Below are 21784 nucleotides of genomic sequence, written 5' to 3' on the forward strand. Positions count from 1 at the left end.
AGAGGAGGGTGGCTGGAGGACGTGTGGGAGGAAGAGTCCCCCCTCACTGTGTACGGTGGATGCTCTGTAATGCAGGGGCATCTTTTAACATGGTTATACCTCTGTCCCATGACGCTTCTGAAAGTTGTAGGTGGACTGCCCTACCTAGATGGCTTGTGTTACCCATGCACAGATAATTTTATATGTAGAGTTTTTCTCTCCTCTCCCTTATGGTAACTGTGATGTTAGGAGCCCTGATGGCTTTGCCTCCAGCAGTGCTTCTCTTTCACCTCTCATTCTGAACTTAAAAGTTCTGAGTGGTCCGAGGATCTCATGAGTAAAGTGTATAAAATGTAGTGAACAGATTTTGTGATTTTCTTTTGATCACTTGGGCTTCCCTGGTGTCACGGAATGATTTTTCTTATGCCCTTTTTTTTTTTAAATGATTCTCAGTGGTGCTCTACATCAGCTGCTTTCAGCCTTTTTTTACACTTCCATAGAAACTTAATGATGAATTACATTCAGTTGCTGATAGATTTCCGAGGGAATAACCAGCATTAGGTGCCCTTCTCAGATTGATGGCTGTAACCTTAATTACTTCTTGCCTTCCCAGTGAACATTTTGGAATTCAAGTGAGAGTGAGGATACATTCAAATTTAAATTTTACAAATTTTAAAAATTAAATTTTCTTTCCTAAATGGAATTTTAGGAGATGATTTGCAACATTCCTCATAAATAATCATGAAGTCTAAAGTTAAGAACCAGTGAAGGGAAACTACTTGACAAGTGATACCAAACAGTGAAATATTCACGTAAAAGAAGGAGATAAAAATTAAAACTTAAAAGATGATAATATTCACTAGTATTTCTAACAATTTTCTAATTTTTATTACAGTGCTAGGGAAAACCTACTTAATTCATAATTTAGCTTTCGTTTTTAATATTTGGAGGTTGAAATATTGATCAATATTTGTTAATTCAGGAGCAGCAGTAACCTTCACTTCAGAGAGTCTTTAGAAACCTGTAACTAGGGCTCTGGTGTGAGTTAGGGATCAAGATTCACTTTTCTATGCCTTAAGGGGATCCTGTTAACTCATTATTTACTGAAAAGGCTGAAAAGAGTTTTAGAACCAGCTTGTTAATTTTCCCTTACACACACATACAGATTCAAACCTGCCAGGATTTTGATTGATATTACATTAAATCTATCAATTTAGGAAGATTTTTATTGTTACAATATTGAGTCTTCCAATCCATGAACGTGGTATAGCCTTCCATTTATTTAGATTTTGTTTCATTTATATTAGTGAGATGAGGTCTTTCATATCTTTTTGTAAATTTATTTTTAGGTGTTTGATGTTTTCTGGTGCTATAAAAAATGGATTTTTTAAAATTGCATTTTCTGTATACTGCTATATAGAAAGACAGTTGATTTATACTAATCTTTTACCTAGCTTTAGTTGGTTTTTTTGAAAAGCATTACATTTTAAATACTGCCCTTCCATATTTTTTTCTCCTTCAATTTTTCCTTCCACTTTTGTCTAGTTGCTCCTGTTATTTTGGATTTTAAGTATTTCAACTTAAAAAAATCTGCCAAATCCTAAAATAATCAGCATTTTAAATATCCTCAAAACTTGGGGGTATTTGAGTTAAATAAAATGACTAAAAGTTTGGCCTTAAGTTTAAAATGGTTTTCAAAATAAATAAGTCAGTGTTAGTTTTATTAACCAGTTGTTAAACTTTCATATAAATACTCATTACTTCTCTTAATGTTACCCCAAGTACTTTGAAGGATGTAATGCTTATCTCTGGGGAAAGTATGTGAAATTTTCTAAATCTTGTTTGATAAACTAAGGACTATTTTAAAAATACAGGTTTTTAAAAATAAATTCTTTTTTTAGAGTTTTTCAACAAGTGATAATTGTTTAACAAAAACTTAACCACCTTGGAAGATAGTTTAGATAAATATGACAGTAAGGGACTTCTCTGGTGGATAAGATAAAGAGGATAAGAATCAGTCTGCCAGTTCAGGAGACTCGGGTTTGATCCCTGGTCTGGGAAGATTCCACATGCCAAGGAGCAGCTGGGCCCCGTGGGCCACGGCTCCTGAGCCCCTGTGCTGTGACTGCTGAAGCCCATGTGCCTGGAGCCTGTGCTCCTCAACCGGAGAGGCCATCACCGTGAGAAGCCTGTGCACCGCAAACAAACACAGCCGCAGGTAGAGAAAGCCCGTGCAGCAACAAAGACCCAGTGCAGCTGAAAATAAGTAATTTTTTTTTAATTCTTAAAAAAAATGACAGGAAATATCAGTTTCTGTGTATGCTTGGTTAGGTAAGATTATAGAAATATCACTTTCTAAAAAAAAAAGATCACTTTCTGTAATCATTGTCACACTGTAGAATTTTAATTTATCACACTAAGGTCTGTCAAAACAAAGACAACTGTTTTTCTTTTTCTTGTCTTGCCCCTACAAAAACAGAATAGTTTCATTAAGGAACAAAAGAGCAGTTGTCACTTTGAATATAGGGAGATGCAGAATTTTACCAAGAATTACTTTGTAAATAACAGTCCTTGTAACTTATTTAAGAACTCTGAAACTTATAACATGACTTATATTGACTTATAATATGATTTGGTACTTCTTTTCAAGTCACAATATAAAGATGATAGATGATAATACTTTTAACCTGTAGATTTTTCTGATTGAACTAGTTGCACACAGGTTCCTTTGAGAGATTTGATGGACTCTAAAATAGGATTAAGGGAAAAACATGATAGTTGATCTCTTAAAGTTGCTAGGAGGAAGTTTCCGAATGAGCTAATAGTCGCTCTTAGGTATATTTTAATCCATCGTTCCTAATGTAATATGAACTCTGACACAACATGCTATACAAAGAATGGTAATAGCTGCATCATTCAAAATGTAATAAGCAAATTATTTTATTTTTTAAGAAAATTGTCCAAAATGTAATTAACATTTATAAAAGGCAGCATTTTTTTGGGAAGGTATATGTAACCAAAGTAACTGCTTTTTTTTCATTTTTTAATTAGATCCACCAGACATTCCTCAGAAACTGAACTGTGAGACATATGATTTAAAAGAAATCATTTGCACTTGGAATCCAGGAAGACCGACGTCCTTGGAGGGCCCACGCAGTACAAGTTACACTTTATTTGAAAGGTGAAGGTCGCTGGGAAAGGTTGTCAGACAGTATTGCATGCTGGAAGGATGTTAAATGACATAAGGAGATGTTCTATTTCATTTATACAAAAGATATAAAACAAAATATGCTGTAGAAAATTGGATATATTATAAACACTGTAATTTGAACACAGTGCAGACTCAATATCTTGTCATCTTTTTTTAAAAGGCCTAGAAAGAAGAACCCTCAAATATGAGCGGAGACTCTCTGGGTAGTGGGAATATGACTGATTATTTTCTTCTGTTTTTTTGCATTGTATATATTTTCTTCCCTGAGTATGTAATATATCTACACTTGGAAATATAAGCCGTTTTGAAAAAACTACTTGAAATTTACTCATCAATTTTTTCCTGTAATATATCTCTTGACATTTTGAAATTATTTTAATATTCCTTTATATTCTTTTTTTCAGTTTTTCAGGAAAATATATTAGATTTAGCGGAAATAAAGTGTCCACAAATGAAAGCTACCAGTTATTCTTTCAAATACTTTCAAACCAAGAAATATACAACTTTACATTGAATGCTCAAAATCTTCTGGGTCAGACAGAATCAACACTTTTAATTAACGTAACTGAAAAAGGTAAATTGCTGCATAAACCAGTGTCTAAAAAATAACTTTAGAAGTGGTAAAATGTCTTGAGGTTAATGAAAAGTGCTTCTAGGGATTTTTTTTTTTAACTGATTATTTCCTTTATAGTTACTTAGTATTCATTTTAAAAATTTCATTTAAAAATCTTTAAAATTTAAATTTCAAGTTTCACTATTTTATTGAATTCAAATAAAAATTTGAATTAGTTTCATAGAGACTGTAAATGGCTTTATCTAATAATTTTGATTTCTGAAGATATTTTTGCCCAATTTTTAAAAACTTTTTATATTGAAATAATTGTAGACTCAGGGGTGGTTGCAAAAATAATAGAGTCCTCCTTCCGACTTTCTCAGTAGTATCATCTTATGGAACTGTACTTCAGTTAGGCAATTGACCCTCCTGGTTCAATACTGAACCTGACTACTGACCTTGCTCTGTTTTCACCAGTTTTTATGCATTTAATTGTGTGTGGTGTGTGTGTAGCTTTGTGCAATCAGATCCATGTATAGATTCATGTAACCCACCAGTACAGTTAAGATACAGAACTGTCCAACACCCCAAAGGAACTTCCTTTTGCTGTCACTTTAGCAACCCCACCTCCCTCCGTCAACACACACACACACACACACACACACACACACATGAACCTCTGTCCCTGGAAAACAGCCAATCAGTTCTTTATGTCTGTTGTTTTGTCACATGGGGAATGTGTGTAAATAGAGCCATACACTATGTAACCTTTGGCATTCGTGTGTTTGTTTGTGCTTGTTTCTGACTCTGCAACCCCATAAACTCTAGCCTGCCAGGCTCCTCTGTCCATGGGATTCTCCAAGCAAGAATACTGGAGTGGGTTGCCATTTCTTCCTCCAGGCAATCTTCCCCACCCAGGGATTCAACTGTGTCTTTTGCATCTCCTGCATTGGCAAACATATTCTTTACCACTGCGCCATAGGAAGTTGGCATTTTTACTAAGGATGATGTGTTTGCTATCCATCCACGTTGTTTTATGTATCAGTAAATAGTTCCATTTTACTACTGATGATTTCTGAATTTTTACCAACCCTATTAATATATAGCTCAAAATAGAAATAAAAGAGGTCAGTTCTTTTTGGCATTCATTCCTGTGGTGTTTCCACATGTATCAACTGAGACCAGCTCTGCAATATACAGAGCAGTAGCATGGAAGCCTTCTCTTAGAGACAGTCAGGGGCTAAGGGCTTAAACCATTTGCATTAAAGACAGCCCTCAAGTGATTAGTGGATGGTCCTGTTGCCTTACTTGTAAATGTAAGTCACTTATATCAATTATTCTTTCTCTTCATCTTCGTTATTTGTTGATTTTTTTCCCCCTAAGATCAGAAAGGCTACATTTTATATTTGAGTGGCAGTTTTGTATGTGTTTATCTGCCCTCTGCCATTTCAGCCCTGTCTTTCCCATGATTCTTTCCTATCACTCAAGTTAGTGTATGCAGTATAACCAGTATAGTGTGTAGTTTGCTTCCCTCTGCCTTTGTTCTTGCCAGGACTCCAGCCTGAAACGCTTTTCTGCAATAGTTTTGCCAAATTACAGTATCTGTTAATATCTATACCACACATTAGGACTTAATGTAAATACTCTTGTTGATTTTCTTTCTTTCTGTTTGTCATTCCTCAAGTAAAGGAGGGGTTCCTTAATGGTAGAGACTACCTTTTAGTATTTCTGGTGCTAACTGAGCAACTTGAGCATGAATGGTTCTTAAGCAATGCTGGCCTGGTGTCAGGCCATGAGTGTGAGGTTTGCCTTCCACAAACACTGGGTGGAACGTTGTTGATCAGCACTAATAACACGTCTCCTGTTTTTTGTTTTCTTTGGCTCTCATTTGTCATATTAGAAAATAACTTTTAAAGTAATTTTTGAAAATTATATTTACAGTTCATCCCCGTATTCCTACTTCAGTCAAAGTGAAGGATATTAATTCAACAGCTGTGACACTTTCCTGGCATTTACCGGGCAACTTTACAAAAATTAAACTGTTATGTCAAATTAAAATTAATAAAACTAACTCAGAGCATGAATTGGTGAGTAAGATTCTCCTCTAAACTTCCTTTGACATTATTTTGGATAAAATACGTAGTTTTCAGAAAGAAGTAAATTTACATGTGTAAGCTCTCAGATTACTTATTATAGAGGTTTCCTAAGAGCCATTATATGTGTGTATATATATACACACATCATAACAGTATTGCATTTAGCACTTAAAAACAATTGTAGCACTAGGTGTTATAGAATATAAGTATGACTTCTGCTACTCAGAACGTGCCCAGGTCTAGTATAGTCTCTGGCATGCAACTGGCGCTCAGTAAATTTGTGAATGAATGAGTAGTTTTTGCTGTAGCCTTTGTGTTAGTTAATGGACTAATCAGCAGCAGAGAGAAGATGTGATTTTTAAAACTGCTAAGTGCAGCAATAGGAGCAAGTTATAATTGGTCATTATAAGTCAAAACATGACTTTTTAATACATTTTAAATACTTAAGTTGAATTTTATGCTGCACCATCTTGTAATCTGGGGTAGATCTAAAATAAATGACATTCTACTTAAATAGTTATTTGGAAATGTACTGATAATTTCTAGAAAATCAGTCAAACTGCAAAATGTAACACAAAAAGTTCCTTTGCCAGAAGTAATTGGGAACTCAGAGACTTTCTGGAGGCATGCAGATCTCAAATTTGTTTCAGATTGCTTCATCTTAATTTTATTTGGTTTAAATATTTGTTGAATATTCTACATGTTTAGCACTGCACTAGAGGCTCTAAGTGCCATGTAAAAAATAATGCATAAATGATGCCTGCCTCCAATAAGCTTCCAAATATCTGAATAATGTATTTAATACTCCAGGTCATCTTAGATTACTAAATTATATTAAGGTATATTGCATCACCATTAACCATTGACAGAATATCATCATCTCTGTATAATTTAATTGACCATTATTACTTAGATTCAACATTTGGATTAAAAATATACCTTAATTTTTTTCCTATTGCAGAACATAATTTCACTGATTTTGAATTTTATATAAGAATTAAAATATAGTGGATGAACTGTCTTTGGTTTTATAGAGGTAAAGTCTTAGGACATTCAGTCAATTTATGTTGCGAACTTGGGAGGCTTTCTTCTAAAAAATATATGTATATATATATTTATTCATATACACATGATATTACATATGTAATATATATGATTGTTTTCTAATAGCGGAGTGTCACAATGAGGGGGGTAGAAAGTTCAAATTATCTTACTACTGTGGACAAGTTAAATCCATATACCATATACACTTTTCGGATTCGTTGTTCTACTGACCCTTTCTGGAAATGGAGCAAATGGAGCAAAGAAAAACAGTATTTAACCAAAGAAGCCAGTAAGTTAACTGAATGATTTATGGCTAATTATTATATAGATCCTGAAATTTTATACCTTTTTTTTTTAACGAAAATATCACCAGAGTGACTAAAAGTAGGAGAATGTTTAGATAAATTGTGTAATTATTTAATACCGCAGCAGTAAAATACCATACAAAGATTTTAAATGAGTTTTAGTTTCGTGATAACATGGAAAAATGCTTGGCTTATGTTATGTGAAACTGCTAAGCTACCTTATCCACAATGTGATTATAACTATATTAGGATGATACATAGGAAACCAAACTTGAAATTTAGTAAGATTATGGGGTGATTTTTCTCACACTTCTTCCTCCTATTCCTGGTGTTATAATTATTATAATATATTTAGAGTGTTTCTTTATTGAAAGCAATTATTAATAAAGCTAATTTGGTAGAATATTGTGACTTAGGCCTGAGGATGGTCGGGACTACAAGTTCTTGAACTTCAGTTTCTGTGGTACACCCAGATCAAAACATCTAAAAAATCAGGTAACTGGTTTGCCGAGTATGATAATTTCTAAAGACAGATTGAGATTCTACTCTTGATTAATCCAGATATCAACTTTCAAACAGCAAAAATTTAGAAATAGGTGTAATTTTCGGAAATTATTCAGTAAAAGAATAGCAAAAGATTTATTTGCACTATATAATATAGGGAATATCAAACTTCTTCCAAAAAATGTAATGTGTGTTAGTCGCTCAGTCGTGTCCAAGTCTTTGCAACCCCATGGACTGTAGCTGGCCAGGCTCCTCTGTCCATATATTTCCCAGGCAAGAATACTGGAGTGGGTTGTCATTCCCTTCTCCAGGGGATCTTCCTGACCCAGGGGTTGAACCAGGTCCCTGGCATGGCAGGCAGATTTTTATTGTCTGAACCACAGGGGAAGCAATAAGCAGAGAAACAGTAAGACAAAAACTGATAGGTATTAACCCAGATTTTGTCTCCTCACATGAAGACGAGAGAGATGAGAGGATCTTTACAACGCATCCAAGAATTATTTGGATCATGCTTGAGTCCCGAGAGAGAGTACACTAGTTATTTCTTGCTGTGACAAATTACCCCAGAGCCCAGTGGCTTAAAACTGCAAGCATTTGTTATCTCACAGTGTTTTTGGATCAGAAATTTAGGAGCAGCTTAGCTGAGTGGCTCTGGCTTAGAGTTTCTTAGGAGGCTACAATCAGGATGTGAGTGGGGGCTGTGGGCTTGACTGGGTCTAGAGGATTGGCTTTTAGGATGGTTCACTCACATGGCTGTTGGCATGAGGTCTCCATTCCTCACTGTGTAGGCCTCTCCATAGGGCTGCCGGAGTATCCTCAAATGGCAGCCAGCAGCACCCAGATTTAGTGATCAAAGAGAAAACAAGGCAGCTTCCACAATGTCTTTATGTCCTAGTCTTAGAAGGAACACACATCACATCTACTGTACTCTACTGGCCACACAGGCCAACCCTGATACAGTAGAGGAGGGACCACGACACTGTGAATGTCAGGGGGCATGACCAGCATCATTGGTCCTTTTGGAAACTAGTTACCATAGGAGCTTTTGCCCTTAGTTGATGAGCTATTGTTGCCTAGAGGAAGCACTTTATTTACACCTCATTGAATAAAGGCATTAATTCACTTAATAAATACTTATAAGTATCCGCCATGTGTCAGGAATCATCTAGTTACTAGGAATATAGCAGTGAATAAAACAGCACTCTCTGCCCATGGAGTGTAGAGGATAGAGTTAGAAATGAGTTTTTAAACTACATGTATAATAGTGTATTTTGGGTGGCAATGAGTACCATGGAAAAAAATAAAAACTAGAGAGAGGGCTAGGGAATGAAGGCCAAGTGGTTGGGGAGAGGGGGTGCAATTTTAAATAAGGTAGCTGGGAAAGACTTCACTAATAAGGTAACACTTGATCTGAGATATAAAGGAGGTGGGGAAGGAAGCTACATAGTTAATTCAGAGGAGGAAAGTTCTAGGTAGAGGAAGAGAGAATACAGAAAGTGCAGAAAGACTGGAGTGGGTGTCCTCTGCATGTTTTAGGAGCAATCAGGAAGCCAGCCTGTAGCCAGAGCCAGCTTGAATGAGGGGAGGTTGGAGGATGTGAGATGGAGAGGCAGCCCCAATCCTCTGAGGGAGGTGAGGGTGATTTTAACCCCTTGTAAGGGACCTGTGCTTTGCAGATGTTCAGAGCTCAGCTTTTCCATTGCTTCATTTTCTAAGTGGAAAATGACTTAAAAGCACTAACTGCTTCACATTTTTATTGAAAATTTCAGTTTTAAACCCTGCCATCCCAGTTACTGATCTTATCAACTGACATAGTATGCATCTTCAAATACTAACTCTTAAATCTCTTTTCTAGTTCCTTCAAAGGGACCAGATACTTGGAGGGAGTGGAGTTCTGATGGAAGAAATCTAATAATATATTGGAAGGTAAATGTCTTATTTTTCCTTGAATATTTAAGTAACTTTAGTATGCTAAACTACTTAAATTACATATGGTTCTTGGGCTATTAGGGAGCCAGGATTTCCCAGACTGGCTTAGTTGACAGTATTGCTGAGAATGTAGCCTGGCTTCTAAGACTTCCAAATTCCTCATCACTGCAGACGTACCACAGTCCTTGTAGTGAGGATCTCTGTCTCAGGTCTAGGCATTCTTCAGTTTGATTTTATGAGACTTATAAAGGACCGAGGATTTCATGAATTCCATCTATCTCACTTTAGTCAGAAGTGCAGCCAGAAACCACAATTTAGAATCCTAAGTGTTTATGTTGTATTTTGTCTTCAGTGAATAGGAAACCAACTTTTTATATCTATCAGTCAGCATAATTTGTTGTTCCCTAAATAAATTGTGTTACAGTATAGCAATTACAAAGTTTTACAAAGTTTTCTAAAATTTTAGCTAGAATATGATTTGCATTATGTTTTACTAGAGCATAAACCTTACTGGAGCAAATGTTTTCATTGCTGATTTATGAAAATCAAAACCACAAACAGTTGTTTTCTACATCAGATTTCATAGGAACAGTTATAACCAGATTCTTTTAAATAGTGCATTTTGTTATTTAAAGTAAGCTTTAACAAAAACTTGACATCGTATGGCTTTGATTAAAGTGAATCTTTGAAGTCTATGAGCACGTTGTGTACATCTTCCGTCACTTAGAGGTCGTCTGTATATAACTCTGCATCCCCTCTTATTCTTAATTGGAAAAACCCCCTGGCTGCTGTCAGTTGTCTGTCAGATTGTACAGTAATACAGGAATGATTATACAAATGACTTCAATGTAGAAAGTTTAGGATATTTTTCAGACTAGATGAATGTTTAACCAAGGATTAAAAATATTGAAGCAATTCAGATTCTAACTTCAGTGACTAGTTTATGGTTCCGCCACATTTGGGTGGAAAATTAAGTTGTTTTGGACATGTTGATTATTTAAAACATGTGCCCCTAGGATGATCGAGTATAGTTCAGTAGGCAGTAGTTTGGTGTAAGGCTCTGGAGCTCCGGAGAGGTCTGAGCTAAAGACACAGCTTTGAGTGGCATGTAAATTGATCACTCAGAGCACACAGCATAGAAGGAGGCCAAGTGTGGAATGGTGGGTAGTGGCGGCATCTGAAGACCCAGCAGAGGAGGAGGATCCAGCAGCGGAGATTGGGAAGGTTAGAAGGGCAGGAAGACCAGAAGAAAATAGTGTGCAGAAACCAAGGGAATGGGGGTGGTATGTGAAGGAATAGACAGTATCAAGTGAAACCCACAGTTCTTGGGATGGTAGCGTGTTCCCTGGACCAGGCCATCAGAGAGCTACCTCTGTGTCTGCAGCAGAGCACTAGTGGCTGGATCAGAGGGTCCTGTGCAGTACTGTATAAATTGGAGAGATTGTTTTGAAAAGCAGTGTAGACATAAAAATAAAGACGTTTGAATGATTATTTCCTTTCCCGTAAGCCCAGATTTGGGACCCCACATTAAGGAATTAATCCTAACTGGGGAAAAAACTGTGGCACCAAAAGGTTCGTTTTATTGTGAAAAAAAAAAAAAAAAATGGCGACAATTTAAATTCTGCTTATTTAAGAAATATTCAGGTAAACTAATGAAAATGCTATATGAAATATAAAGCTGTTAGAAATATACATAACTGTATTATCAAAAAAAAAGTGTGTCTTGTAGAAAAGTGAAAAAAAGATAGACAATTGTATAGTATGATGGAAACAATTTTAATAAAAGTCTCCATCTAGAAAAACAGCTTGAAGGAAATACCAGAATGTAAGAATATTTAAGAAATGGGAATATGGGAGATTTTTCTTCCAACTTTTTAATATTTTCCACATTTTCTGTAATAAGCAAGTAATACTTTAAAATGAGAAAACAATAACTATTTTAAAAACATGATGCCATACTTTTTAACATTTTATTTAGTTTTAAGTAGAGCACTGCTTCTCATCTCTTCTTTTGGTTTCCTTCTGAATAATACGAAGCTAAATATTGTTTTGTTACTTAATTTTTATATTTTTGTGTACTCTACTGCTTACAGCAAGGGTAGTTTTTCTTCAGCACCACTTCCCTGATTTATCCAGATCTCACTGTATTTAAAGTCTGTGCTGTGCACTGTTAATGACTCATGTTTCCTAACATTACTTTGTTCGGATTAGTGAAGTATCCAGTTTAGACTCAATGGCCTTGCCTTGTCACATCACCTTTGCCAGTTTTTATAACAGAATTTATTTTTCTTTTTTTAATAGCCTTTACCCATTAATGAAGCTAATGGAAAAATACTTTCTTATAAAGTATCATATTCATCAGATGAGGAAACACAGTCCCTTTCTATTGCTGATCCTCAACACAAGGCAGAATTACAACTTGATAAAAATGACTACATCATCAGTGTGGTGGCAAAAAATTCTGCTGGCTTATCACCACCTTCTAAAATAGCTAGTATGGAAATTCCCAATGGTGAGTACTTAAGGTAAAAGTAGTATATAAGTATAGGAAACCAAGGGGAAACATTTTGATGGTGTTGCTTGCTCTCATAATGTCATCTTTCTTCTCATACCCTCTGCTGCTGCTAATGAGTAACGAGTAAGGCAGATTACTCTTAAATATTCGTGGAGAGGCAGTAGCCTTCAGTATTGACTGGAAGCATCTACACTGATAGATAAAATAATTACAAAACCCAATTACTTTAACACATAATGTTGTAGAGTTATGGCAGTAGATACTACTCTTAGGAAGAAATATTTTAACAGTTTATTTATAACTGCTTTCAGACATCTCCCCAAGACCATGACAGTTGACACATCAGCTAGGCTATTTTTAAACAGGAAGAAATACTCGTTTTAAATGACAGCTTCATTGATAAGATAATTCTTTATTAATAGGAATCCTTTACTGATAAAAATTTTTTCTTGAAGTCTAAATTGCATCTTCAGTATAAGCTTTAGAAAAGAATTTTGATGTAATTTTAAAATTCCTCAGTACCCCCTTTAAATTTAATGAGTTACAGTGACTGTCAGTTTTCATTCCAATCCCAGAGAAAGGCAATGCCAAAGAATGCTCAAACTACCGCACAGTTGCACTCATCTCACACACTAGCAAACTAATGCTCAAACTTCTCCAAGCCAGGCTTCAGCAATACATGAACTGTGAACTTCCAGATGTTCAAGCTGGTTTTAGAAAAGGCAGAGGAACCAGAGATCAAATTGCCAATATCTGCTGGATCATCAAAAAAGCAAGAGAGTTCCAGAAAAACATCTACTGCTGCTTTATTGACTATGCCAAAGCCTTCGGCTGTGTGGATCACAACAAACTGGAGAATTCAAGAGATGGGAATACCAGACCACCTGATCTGCCTGCTGAGAAATCTGTATGCAGGTCAAGAAGCAACAGTTAGAACTGGACATGGAATAACAGACTGGTTCCAAATAGGAAAAGGAGTACGTCAAGGCTGTATATTGTCACCCTGCTTATTTAACTTATATGCAGAGTGCATCATGAGAAACGCTGGGCTGGATGAAGCACAAGCTGGAATCAAGATTGCCGCGAGAAATGTCAATAACTTCAGATACGCAGATAACACCACCCTTATGACAGAAAGCAAAAAAGAACTAAAGAGCCTCGTGATGAAAGTGAAAGAGGAGAGTTTAAAAGCTGGCTTAAAACTCAAGATTCAGAAAACTAGGATAATGGCTTCTAGTTCCATCACTTCATGGCAAATGGAGAAACAATGGAAACAGTGGCAGACTTTATTTTTGGGGGCTCCAAAATCACTGCAGATGGTGACCGCAGCCATGAGATTAAAAGACGCTTGCTCCTTGGAAGAAAAACTGTGACCAACCTAGATAGCATATTAAAAAACAGAGACATTACTTTGCCAACAAAGGTTTGTCTAGTCAGAGCTATGGTTTTTCCAGTAGTCATGTATGGATGTGAGAGTTGGACTATAAAGAAAGCTGAGCACCCAAGAATTGATGCTTTTGAACTGTGGTGTTGGAGAAATCTCTTGAGAGTCCCTTGGACTGCAAGGAGATCCAGCCAGGCCATCCTAAAGGAAATCAGTCCTGAATATTCATTGGAAGGACTGATGCTGAAGCTGAAACTCCAATACTTTGGCCACCTCATGCAAAGAGTTGACTCGTTGGAAAAGACCCTGATGCTGGGAAAGATTGAGGGCAGGAGAAGGAGGGGAAGATGAGATGGTTGGATGGCATCGCTGACTCAGTGGACATGAGTTTGAGTAAACTCAGAGTTGGTGATGGACATGGAAGCCTGGTGTGCTGTAGTCCATGGGGTCGAAGAGAGTCGGATGTGACTGAGCAACTGAACTGAACAGTGACTGTCCGTTCTTCCTCAGCTGCCTTGACAGCTTTTTAAGTCACAAGTTCTCAGCAGCTACTCCTGCCTCCTCGCCCAGTTAGCGCCTCTTCTGAGTCATTCCTGATCGCCCCCCTTGCTGTCCCGCCCTAGTATGGGGTCACGTTTCTATGAGCACCCACTCCTGAAGGAAGAAAAATGGGTCCAGCTTGGGTCCCCAGGACCTTTTCAGTACTTGCTTGAGGGCACTGGGCGGTGTCTGACTGCTTGTTACGTAACCGTTCCTCTGTTCCAGTCAGATAGGGACACACAGTATGTTTCAAGACACAGAGCAGCAGCCAGAGCCCAGGTAGCAGTGCTTGCTAGAGAGGAGAGGTCTGCAGGCAGTGCTGTGGAGGCAGAAACGAGACAAGGGAAAGATGTATGAACGCCCGTGGCAAGATAAGCTGCCGATTTAGGTTAGGTATTTCATGGCTCTCACAATAATAGGCAATGCCTATGTTATCTTTTAATTCAGGAGCTATATTCCTACCTTTTCTGTGTGTCTCTCAGGAGTAATTTACAGAACTAACAATGGTCTGGCCATCAGCTTTCAGAAAGTTACTGCAACTCAGAACAAATCATGGTTCCTAAAGGATTTCCCCAGTGGGAGGCCCTACTGTAACCTCAGCACAGGCTGACGGTGTGGATTTTTTCGTCACATTGAGCGAAGAAGCTGTTGTATCCAGAGTCCTGTATTCCAAGCCAGATTGTTGTCTTGTGTCCAGTAGTAGTTGCTTATGAATGCAAATTTTGTTCAAAAAAACCTTTCCGTGGCTTTTTACTGAGCCCTTAAATATGCATCAGTTAGAGAAATTACTTCTTTCCCCTGTTTCTCTGGAAAATTTCCCTCTTGGCCATGCTGTCCTAACCCACACTAATTACTTGCTGCCAACCTTGGGCCTCCCTTATCACTGAGGCTGAGATCTGGCAGGTGGGGAAGTCAAACCTCACCATGGCCCCCAGCGCCCTCTGTCAGCCTCTGCACCTCACGCATCCATACTGCTCTCTGCCCACACTGGCCATCCCATCCCATAGCTTTTCTCCCTGTCCTGTCTCCAAAATCCCTTCCGCCCACCTGTGGGACAGCAGTCTCCCTTGAAGGGAAGTGAGGGGCTGGCACACCAGTTCATTCACCCACTGCATGGGGTTGTGCTCCTGCTTGGCGTGGTCTGTGCCAAGAGTGGAGCTGCAGGCGCAGGCCCCCATCTGCTCTTGTGGAGCTCACATCCATAGTGGACGATGAGAGAGGAGATTCTGACCACCCATGCCTGCTCTTCTCCAGCCTCCCATCCCTCTGCTGCTGTGCCGTGACCCTTTAGTGCTCATTCCCTCTGCCCCATTCGTCACGGCTTTTGAGCTTCATGTCCCAGCCCAGCTATGTCACCACCTGATCCTTGGTTCTGTTTTGTTTTGTTTTGTTTTTCCAGCTGCAGAGTTGATCTGTATGACCAAGTAATTGCCATAGAGCAGCATTTCTAAACTTGGCTGAAGGTTTATCTAGTTTAGCACCATTTTGCAGTGTATGTACAATGAAATGATTTGTGTGACTCTGGCTCATTTTCATGAGGTTTACCTTAAAACATTATTTTTAACACTAGTAAAAATCCTTCTTTCTTGAAGATGATCTCAAAATAGAGCAGGCTGTTGGAATGGGAAATAGGATCCTTCTCACTTGGAATTACAACCCCAACATGACCTGCGACTATGTAATTAAGTGGTGTAAGTCATCTCAGTCTGAACCCTGCCTCATGGACTGGAAAAGAGTCCCTTCAAACAGCACTGAAACTGTAATAGAATCTGGTAGGTGTCTCTCAGAGTTCTTTAAAGATATTTTTTAAATTTACTTTTTATTGGGGTGACATTGGTTTATAATAACATCATGCAAGTTTCATGTGTACACCATTATGTTTCTATTTCTGTATACACTACAGCGGCTAACCACCAAAAAAAAAATTTATTTTTTTAAAAAAGAGCAACACGGAGTGACTGGTTGCAGTGCAGTGACTGTTCCCCCTCACCATTGGGCTGGATACGGATTGGTTTAACTTTTTTGAAAAGCAGTTTGTGGCAGTATGTGTGTGAAACAATTCATAGACTTTGATCTCGTCGTTACTTGTCTAGGAATGTATTCTAAGAAAAAAAAAAATCCAAGAGCAGCACAGATGTACATCTAAGAATGTTCAGCACAGCATTGTTTATAATGACCTCACTCGCCATCTTTTTGCCCCTGTTTGCCCACAAGCCAGGTTACTGAGCACAAAGGACTTGCACCCATTACCACTTCCCCTGCTGTAGGTCAGGGGCGCATTGAGGGGCGGGGTGCAGCTCAGGAGCTGCAAGCCTGAGATGATGCAGCCGGGGGCGGGGGGGGGGGGGTGCGGTTACCTGCAGGCTGAGCCAGCCTTGTCCTCGGGAGCTCTAGGCTCTGCGCTGTCACTGTTCCTTCTGAGTCCCTGGCATGAGTGAGTGTGCCTCTGCCTGTGGGAACTGTGGAACCTCTTGGTAGTGAAGCTTCTGACGTCACCCTCCTCCCCCACCCCGTTCTCCCTCACGTGTGAGTGAATGAAGTTCAGGGGAGCGAGCAGCTGCTGAGCTTTCTCTCCCAGCAATCACCTTCTGCTCGTTTACTCTGTTCACTGTCAGATGGTCAGGGTGAGCCCCATGCATTGGATTCCTACATGGAGCTTCAGATTTTTTTTTTTTCCAGTTCTACTTGGAATACAGCCAGATTCTTTCATGTGCATAATTGGCCAAGGCCTCAATGGTTGCCTTTCTTTTTCCTTGCCGAGTACGCCGTCCCTTACCAGAGAAGTACAGCCCAACCTTACACAGCCATAGTGTGCTCTGTATAAATTATGACCCCTCTTCCCTCCTTTCTCACTTTGGCCTTAAGAATGATCAGAATGGACTGGGGCAGGGTGGAATGATGCAGAGAGGTGAGAAATGTCTCTCTAGTTGGAATATCTGGAATATAAGATGAAGTTGAAACCTGTAGGATGAGAAGGAGGACCTTTGATGTAGAGGCCCCACATAGCATCTTTCTGTTAGCCCTTCACATCTGTCCTGCCAGCTGCTCCAGGCCAGGGGTCTTGTTACATCCACCCCGCTCTGCATTGTATTGAGGAGACATTTGAAAGTGATTAACTTGGATCGAAGTTAAAATGTTTTTCTTGTTTGTCTTGTGGAGTTAATAGCACTAAATGCTGATGCTGTAAAGAGGATTAGATTCTTAAGTCCCATTTCCTTTAACCCCGAGGTGTCGTGTAGAGTGGAAATTTTAGTATCTGCTTCTTGGAACAAGGGAAGAGCAATGGGTTCTTTCCAACCCACAAATAACCCTAGTCAGAGAATGGCTTTTCAGAGGTGTGATACACCTGGGACCATTTCAAAAACTGACCCAGGACCAAATCTAGGAAGAAGTCATTGCTTAATTTGAAGGAACAAAATGAAAACCTTGATTACCATTTTTTTCCCTTCAAGATGATGTCATGTTATAATACTAAACTTTACAGATGTGAATTTAATTTTTGTCAAGTCAGTTTTCACTCTGAATATTTACTAGTTTTGGAAATGCAAATGTATTTTCTGTAACCTTTGTAAAATTAGTTTTGGAAATTTCAAAGTGAGTTATTATCAGTTTGACATTTCTAAAATAGATATTCATAGTCATATGTACTTAGGAAAGTTTACTGATTGTGTTCATCCTGTAGATCAGTTTCGACCAGGTGTAAGATACAATTTTTCAGTGTATGGGTGCAGAAATCAAGGATATCAATTATTACGTTCTATAATTGGATATGTAGAAGAATTGGGTAAGTTAAATGGGTAAGTTTTCTTAGAGTTGAAGATAACATGAGAAATTATAAGTAAACATCAATTTTAATATTGAATTCTAAAAATAGATTGAATTGAGATGTTCATTAGTTCAAGGAAGAAAAATAAGTTATATGATAACTAAAATTATTTATAGTTACTTACTGTTCATTTGTTTAATGTTTACATTTCACAGTTTTACTTTTGTCATAGAGAAAACTAAGTCTTATTTTGGATGTCAAAAAGACTTAACTATGTACTTTTACAAATGATAAAAACTGTTTATTTAGGACTATTACTAAAAAGGGGAAATAGAAATAGTCTATTGGAGTAGCCACTTAAAGATTTTGCATAGGTTTTGCAAACGCCCCCAGATATGTTTTATACCTGAGAGTTGTAAGTTCTACCTTTGTATCTTCATAGTAAAAGTGCTGTGATAATATATGTGAAAGTTTATGATTAAATAAAGAATAATGTTCTAATTCCAGGTTCAGCTATTTTTGAGGCTAGAAATCTCATTAAACCTTAATGTCTTGCTCTGTATTAGTAAATCCTCCTTTAAGTGTGGACTTCTTTTCTTTTACAGCTCCAGTTGTTGCTCCAAATTTTACTGTTGAGGATACATCTGCAGATTCTATATTAGTGAAATGGGAAGAAATTCCTGTGGAAGAGCTTAGAGGGTTTTTAAGAGGATATTTGTTTTACTTTGAAAAAGGAGAGAGAGACACATCTAAGATAATAGGTTTGGGATCAAGTGAGTAAATTACTAGAATAAGTATATACTGTTTCTTAGAAGTTATATATTAATTACAAAAAAACGAAAAGAAAGAAGGAAGAAAAGGTAAAAGAAAATACTACTGAATAGTTTAAACTGGTCTCCAAAACTCTGAACAATAAGGAAGTGAAAATGAAGTCATTTGATGAATATGAGATTTTCAAGTTTTTAGTATGTGATAAGTGGCATTTGGTCTTTAAGAAATCATTCAAATCATTTATTCTGAGGCCTTTGATTATGGTCCCCACAGGACAGAGTACATCTCTTACTAATCTTGCATGGTGCATAACAAAGCATCTTATGAAGGTTACCTTAAGAAAAAAAAGTCTTCCTGCATTTATGCTGATGGAGGTGAAAACTCAGGAACCTAAAGAATGGCTTCAGAGCCTCCCTTTATTTGACAAAGAGCTATCCCCACAGTTAGCCAAGACCTTAATGAGCTGGGAAACTTAATTGACTTGATAGAGCATATGTGTGTCCCTTAAATCTTAAAAACTTAGAGTCAGTCTTGACAATTGGTAAGTGTATGCACAGAGACCTTTGAGAATCCTCAAATTTACAAATACAGAAATGTTTATGCAGACTTTTGCCTTTAAACCCTCAATGACATTTCTGTTCAAAGTCAGATGCTGCTTCTTTATGACTGAATAACACAAGCATGTATCATCTCTTCAGTTTGAGAGTTTTTGTTTTCCTTAATGACCTTTTCTTGGAAAGAAACCATTTTATTTATTTAATGACTATCTGACAAGTAGAGAACAAACAATGCCACTGGGAGATGCTGCCCACCTGGGCATTAGTTTAATCACCTCTGGAGAACAGCTGCATAAACGTGTGCCTCCCCCAAATCATGGAGTTCAGCGTTTTCTGAACCTTCAGAGTTGAGGCAAACCCTAACTATCAGATTCTGCAAAAATGCAGAAAAAAAAAAGTGCTCAGTCATGTCCAAATCTTCTTGATCCCATGGACTGTAGCCCACCAGGCTCCTCTGTCCATGGGATTCTCCAGGCAAGAATACTGGAGTGGGTTGCCATTCCCTTCTCCAGGGGATCTTCCCAACCCAGGGATTGAACCTGGGTCTTCTGCATTGCAGGTGATTCTTTACCATCTGAGCCACCAGGGAAGCCCAGACACTATACCAGCAGGTGCTCAGAAATTTTGCACTTGAACCTCAGGTTCTCAGAAATTTTGCACTTGAATCAGTTAAAATTATAGCATGTAGACTTCTAGTTAGAGTGGATTGGTCCCTAAAATTAGAGTAAAAAACAGGAAAAAACAAAAAACCCATAAAGCCAATAAAGACAGAATCTGAGAGGCGAAAAAGAGGATATAGAAACATTAGGACATGGAAGTGGGCCAAGTGAACTAGAGGAGTGGATGGTGGGACAGTCTAGGTGGACAGTTGCACGGGCATCAGTTAGAAGTAGTTTGGTTTATCCTGCAGGGCCAGCAGTGGAGGCCAATGGTTAGGATGAATCTGGGCTGAACAGCAGGAGTTGACTGAAGGCGTGTAAGCATCAACTAGAACCCCTAAGTCCTACAGAGTGTCATGTAGCTCACGTGAGTGCCCTCTGCCCTGAATGAGGACAGATTTATTCCGAACCAGAGAGCCTCCAGGCAGGGGACACCACAGCAGACAGTGTGACCTTCCTTCTTCCTCCTTTCCACATGGTTAATAGATCTTCAGCTAGGCATGTTTCCCAAACAAGAGGTGAGAGGATTAAATGGTTCCTGAGAAAAGACATAAAACATGCTGAGATTCAGGGTACTATCCCAATGAAAAGTCAGGAGCCCAGCTGGTCATTTCCTGTCAGGAACAGACGTGAAGCCCACCCACCAACAAATCCCACCTGTGCACACCAGGCTTCCAGTGAGCCTTTTAGTGGCTCACTCTCAAACATGAGGAGTAGCCAGGGATAACCAGATGATTGAGAAAGCTTCTAACCTGTAAGACAGACACCAGGAGAAATCAGAGGGAACAAATGTTACGTGGGAAAGCAGAGAAATTTAAAAAAAAAACAACTATTCTTGGATAGTTGAGGTACAACTATTTATTGAAAAGACATGATGTTATAAAAAGGAACAGAAGACAGTTATGAATTCCTCAGAATTAAAACTACAATCGAGGAAATTTTCAAGGAATTAAATAAAAGTAGAAATATTAAAAGGAAAATGGGGAAATTCTTCTGAAAATGAGACCGAGGCAAAAGAGACTTGGAGGTAAAAGTAAGTTGCAGCTTGAGTCAAAGACCTACCCTGTCCTCCTTTATAAGAATTCTGTAAAGAGAGAAGAGTGGAATGGAGGGAAGGAAACTATCAAAGAAATAGCACAAGAAAATCTCCCAAAACCAAAAGACCTCAGTGTATGCAGTAAAAGGTGCCATTAAATACACCAGTAAAATAGAGAAATAGATCTATGCTGAATATGTCATGGTATGTTTTCAGAGCACCTAATATATAAAGAAAAAGTCCTAAAAACAAAGAAAAGCAGTTATAGTGCCAGATCAAGAATAAGAATGGCAGTTCTCAACAACATACCGGATACTAGAAGATATTACGGCTAAAATACTGAATAAAAAATTGTTTTCAACCTAAAATAATACTGTACTCAAGCCAATTTGTCTACAGATACAGTAGTATCTATACTGCTTCTGTGAGAATAGAAGACATTTTTAGATAGGCAAGGCTGCACATATTACTTTCCGCAGCTATCCCTTCTCCAGAAGCTACTAGAAGAGTGAGCCTCAACACAAGGAGATAAGTGGGGCAGTGAGTCCTGGGACAAGGGCCCCCGGAAGGCTTTCAGTCCAGAAAAGACACCTTGGAAGCAACCTGACAAAAGAGCGGACAGGGGCTAGGGGAGGTCACAGCACTGGGACTTAGTTGTGTTGGATCACATGGAAAATCGCGTTGAATATTCATTGAAGGATGTGGGAAGAATCAGTAACTGGTACATCAGACAAATAAGGGAGAAAGGCAGTTAAAACAACAGAAAAATAAGAAAGGAAACATATCAAGCAGTTTGTCTTAGCAATAATTCATATTTATATAATCATGATAATATAAACACTGAATTTACCAAATTTTTTTATGTTTTTCTGCCAGTGATGTGGCAGAGGGGAGAAGGGGTAGTGGTTGTGTGTTAGAGCTAATGTCTAAAATTT

General features: G+C 38.1%; 1 protein-coding gene across 5 annotated transcripts in view; it reads left to right on the forward strand.

Moving 5' to 3' along the window:
- Positions 1 to 21784, forward strand: part of LIFR (LIF receptor subunit alpha) — a 116088-nt gene that overhangs the window by 82903 nt on the left and 11401 nt on the right. For all 5 annotated transcript variants that reach the window (XM_043488459.1, XM_043488455.1, XM_043488458.1 and 2 more), the window contains 9 exons: positions 3031 to 3160; positions 3595 to 3764; positions 5685 to 5830; positions 7010 to 7172; positions 9548 to 9618; positions 11923 to 12133; positions 15653 to 15832; positions 17743 to 17844; positions 18432 to 18599. In XM_043488459.1, the coding sequence (XP_043344394.1) occupies positions 3031 to 3160; positions 3595 to 3764; positions 5685 to 5830; positions 7010 to 7172; positions 9548 to 9618; positions 11923 to 12133; positions 15653 to 15832; positions 17743 to 17844; positions 18432 to 18599 (1341 nt within the window). The remainder of the gene's footprint in view (positions 1 to 3030; positions 3161 to 3594; positions 3765 to 5684; positions 5831 to 7009; positions 7173 to 9547; positions 9619 to 11922; positions 12134 to 15652; positions 15833 to 17742; positions 17845 to 18431; positions 18600 to 21784) is intronic.

The sequence above is a fragment of the Cervus canadensis genome, chromosome 16 (genome assembly GCF_019320065.1).
Source record: "Cervus canadensis isolate Bull #8, Minnesota chromosome 16, ASM1932006v1, whole genome shotgun sequence".
NCBI classification, from domain to species: Eukaryota; Metazoa; Chordata; class Mammalia; order Artiodactyla; family Cervidae; genus Cervus; species Cervus canadensis.